The sequence below is a fragment of the Ascaphus truei genome, chromosome 2 (genome assembly GCF_040206685.1).
Source record: "Ascaphus truei isolate aAscTru1 chromosome 2, aAscTru1.hap1, whole genome shotgun sequence".
Lineage (NCBI taxonomy): Eukaryota > Metazoa > Chordata > Amphibia > Anura > Ascaphidae > Ascaphus > Ascaphus truei.
In genome coordinates this window covers 486,101,619-486,106,481 of record NC_134484.1, presented here as the reverse complement: position 1 = coordinate 486,106,481, position 4,863 = coordinate 486,101,619, and the positions used below count along the sequence as shown (strand labels likewise).

Sequence of the window (4,863 nt, the reverse complement as noted above, 5' to 3'; positions counted from 1 at the left end):
GAGACCGACAGACAGACACAGACAGACACAGAGACAGACAGACACAGACAGACAGACACAGAGACACGCACAGACACAGACACACACAGACACACACAGACACAGACAGACACACACACCTCTGTGCTGGCTCTGTGCTGTGCTTTGCTGGTCTGGTGGCTCTGCTATCCACCGACACAGTAGGGGAAAACAAGGCTGCAGTCCCATTGGATGGGACCGGTCACGTGACCGTTCCTCCACTCCCCCAAGCGGCAAAATTTCAAACTCTTCTGTCTCTTCTGATTTTCTCAGCCTCCGCATGCATCAGCAAGCAGAGGCAGAAACTATAGCCGCGCTGATTACAGATGCAGGGGCTTTGTGCATCTGTTCAGCGCGGCTCAGCCCGCCTCAGCGACGCTGATTCCACTATGTCCTGGGCCTTAGTCTCTGCCCTGCAGCTATTTCTCATAAGAAGCCACCCATACATACAAGGCAATCCACTTATAAGGTTGCGCAGGAAGCTGCAGTCCCAAGAGGCAAAGGGAATACACAGAGAATGCATTAACTAGCCCACTAGTCTTACACAGTTAATCCCACATACACAGTTCCTAGCTTATATCCATATGGGGGTATAAAAGGGAAAAATTACAGGCAACATAGTAAGGTACAATATTATACCCAACAGCTGACACTCCCAGCCCTTGCCATACGGTTTCAGGGGCAGCCAGCAATAATAACAGCAATAACACCCTCCTATTGTTCACTTTTATTATATGTGAACAATATCACATAAAGGATAACAGCATTTAAAACATAACCTTAATGGAATTGTTTGATGTATAGCAAAACTAACCTGAAACCTTTGGGTATAAAATTTACATTAAAAATATTTTTTTAAAAACCTACTGAATATAAATATAATCTGCTATAGTCTTCTGACAGAAACTTTTTGAACACCAAATAACATCTGGTTTGCTGAAAGAGCAACCTGTAGCATAAAAACTTATAGACACACATTTAAAGGTGGGACACATTTGAGAGAAAAAGATGGTTAAAAAATGATAAAATATTCAATATTTGATCAACTTTGACAGACAGACACACACAGAGACAGACACACATAGAGACAGACACACACAGAGACAGACACACACAGAGACAGACACACACAGAGACAGACACACACAGAGACAGACACACACTGAGACAGACACACACAGAGACAGACACACACAGAGACAGACACACACAGAGACAGACACACACAGAGACAGACACACACAGAGACAGACACACACAGAGACAGACACACACACAGACACACATTCAACCAGCTTTTACAAAAATAACAGACACCTATTTTCTCACCTATTACAATAAATAGGAAAACAAAACAGTTTGATCCGGCAGACTAAATTAATAAAGATATCCTTTTTTTTTCATATCATAATTAACTTTTTATTTTTATTTATTTTTTAAACTAATTTAAAAATACTGAGCTTCTAGTTAGCTTTGTGTCTTGAGTATATTCTGCCTGATTTTATCTGTAGAAATGTAGAGGAAAAGAATTGTAATTCTGGTTAAGGAAAAATCGCCTGGCCAGTACGATAAACATCCTTATTATTCCAGTGACCGGACTGTTTACAAAAAGATGGTAAAAGTCAAATGACTTTTCCGAATTTTGTCCTTTCTTTATCCTTTTTTTTCCATGGATACCCAAATTCACCTCTGCCCAGTGTTAATTAGTTTATATTATATTGGGGGTGTACACCTTTTAAAAATTAAATTTCAACATAAGCAATTAATTATATTCTTAAATTAGAAGCATTTGCAAGTCCCTGAATAGTAATTTTGTATACATACAATAAACCGGTATTCTTCTTATTCAATGCGCATAAAACTTTTACATAGAATTCACTCAGATTCTTACAAGCACATACAGGGATTACTCAATCAATCAACTTTTTTACCATATCTATACTTAAAAATCTAATAAAACATGCTGATGGAAAAAGATACCTATACCTGTTATAATCTTGTTTTCCACTTTTCAATTCAGACAGGAAAATATTATTAATTTCAATTTATTATACAGTACACTCATACTTGGTTAATGTGGCACACATAATTTGGGTTTGCATGTCTTAAAATTAGATTGGAAAAATTATATTTTTCTGTCTTTCTCTCTCCTAAGAGCTCTGCTGACTTGCTAACAACATTTCAACAAAAAGAAAACCATCTCTGTAACTTGTCCTATAAAACAAAATTCTTATTATTTCAACTTTCTAATTCTTGTCTCTTTTTTTTTTCCTTCTCGATCTGTGTACAACATTTCTGTGCCTTTCCTGTGTAACAAATCACTGGAGAGAAAAAAAAAGGTGGGGGCTAGAGCGGCTTATACATGCAGGCAACTTGAGAGGGAGACAGACAGAGCTCAGATTGTCAAAAAGAAAAATATTTTATCTTCCCAGCTTTGTTGCTGTGCTTGAGTGTTAATTGAGGCACCTATGCCACACTGCATTCATCCATAAGGTTTATTTTAACTCATCCTACAGTACATTTCTTCATATACCTATAATCCCATAAACAATTTAAAAAGGAATTTTATCTTAACAATATACAATAAGGTTAGTCTTATCATTCTTAATATCATCTTAACCTAAACAATTATTAGCTTATCCTAAATTACCATCATATCTGAGACACCATATACAGTACAGACTGTTTCAATTAAACAATAGGGACTCCAACCCTTTGTTATATAAATCAGGGACTCAAACCCTTGATTCTCAATTAAACAATAGGGAATTCAACCCTTTGTTATATAAATCAGGGACTTTAACCCTTGATTCGCAATTAAACAATAGAGACTCCAACCCTTTGTTATATAAATCAGGGACTTTAACCCTTGATTCTCAATTAAACAATAGGGAATTCAACCCTTTGTTATATAAATCAGGGACTTAAACCCTCGATTCTTCTGCCCTATAAAATTTAGGTTCTTTAGATTCGCAGGGGAAAGGTGAGAGAAATAAAAAGAATCTTTACTCATCATTTCCTGTGCGAAATCCCAACTTCTGATGCCAAATTGATAGGTCAAATCTTCTTGATCAGACTTAGGGCATGAAACCTTTTCACTCTACCCAGTGAGCTTTCCACGGCCCTGCTATATGCTTCTGGTATCAGATATGATAGTTACGAGCCCAGAGAAGCAAAGATTCAATGCACACAGAGGAAACTTTTATACCAAAGGCAAGGACAATACATCGTGTGTCAATTTCATACATCTGTTACAAACTGAGTTCCCATGTATAGATCATACATCTAAAATTATATATACCATCTGGCCTAAATTGGTTGGAACAGGGATAAAAGGTCAATAACTACTAATGGGGTCAGAAACAAGACTAGTGGTCTTGTTTCTTATAATCTTATTTCATATGTAATAGATATCCTGGGACAGCTGGTCCAAAGCTGAAATACTTTTACCATCTAGTCTTCTGAGAAAATAAAGCTTGACAGTTTTAACCCATTCAGTCCCTGAAAAGAACATAGCTGACAGATACAGTTTTTAACCTTACAGAACCACCAGCAGGTAAGAAGATAATATATCTTCACCTAGGGCTAGTAATACATTTCTAAAAAAAAAATGATTTGTCTAAGGTTATATTGGGAATATTATTGTCATTGAGGTTTGAACATTGGTAGCTCCAAAACTTCTTCAGCACTCAAAGGGTTAATAACAAAGTATAATCAATCACTTCACCCCTCCCCTTAGGAAATAGTATAGCGTATTTCTGTATTCTGATATCACAAGAAGAGCCCCCACTCCCAGCTTTACATGATGGATTTCCCTTTTCTTATTGCCAGGTTTCCCAGTGGTTGTGCTGGAGAGTTTAGAGATTAAGTCAGAGAAGGAAGAACTGAACGCTGAGGAACATCTGACCCCAATAAAGAGTGAAACTCTTCCATTTCCTGTCTCTGGTGAGTACCTTTCCCCTTTGTCTGCACAAAGGGATGTTATCTTGTTACAAGACACATGGTCACATTTAGCAAATGTTCATGGTTAATTGACTGTCATAGGAAGTCCCCAGGCCTGCTGGGTGTTCTGGGACAAGCCACATGCAGCAGAGGTAGAAGTGCAATATGGCTCTCAAACATGTATAAAGGTTGGAAATGCAGAGTTATGGGCATCTTACCATCAATAGATGCGATAAAACGCATTTGGGAAAACAAATTCAAGGGACCCTTCCCTAACTAACCTGGTTCCCCAGCTTAAACAATACCCTCTCATTTAGGGTCATTAGATACGCAATAATAGCCACAGTCTTTAGACATAGCTTAACTGATAGATGGGGGACAGCGTCCCAAGAGTCCCGGCAATTCTTCCGGACAGTGAAAGTCATGATGAGGATGTTTTCCCCGAACTGCATACAGGGGACCAGCGTGCCCCCAGCCTCCAGGCTCTAGGAGAGAAAATGAAGCAGCAAACCTAGCTGCCATAAATACCTGTTCTTTAATTAGGATAGCAGGTGAGGGAGAACTAGATGATTACATTTGACGAGTTTTCGTCCCTCTGTAGGCATCCTGTAGGGCGACAGTTGTGGCGCGTATACGCCGATAATTTTCTCTTTCCCTTCTTCCTTGGATAAGAGCTTTGCAGTGCTTCTGAATAATTTTTATGTTTTTCTCCCTTTTCAATACGTTTAGTTCAGTTGTGAGAGAATCCTGTTCCTTGCATACATCTCTCAATTCTGCTCTCAGAGCCTCCATCTCTTGCTGGCTCAGTGTGAACACATCCCTCATTACGTTTAGGAACTCTGCCTTCATTACGTCTAGGGCCTCTACAAATCTCGTTGCTAGGGTCCCCATCAGCTTGCCTTT

General features: G+C 38.7%; 1 protein-coding gene across 1 annotated transcript in view; it reads left to right on the top strand.

Annotated features, from left to right (window-relative positions):
• The window catches only part of LOC142488319 (uncharacterized), a 96,242-nt gene extending 92,105 nt beyond the window's left edge, over nt 1-4,137 (top strand). The window contains exon 3 of the mRNA XM_075588685.1: nt 3,850-4,137. Coding sequence (XP_075444800.1) covers nt 3,850-4,049 — 200 coding nt within the window. The 3' untranslated portion in view covers nt 4,050-4,137. The remainder of the gene's footprint in view (nt 1-3,849) is intronic.
• The last annotated feature ends 726 nt before the right edge of the window (nt 4,138-4,863 follow it).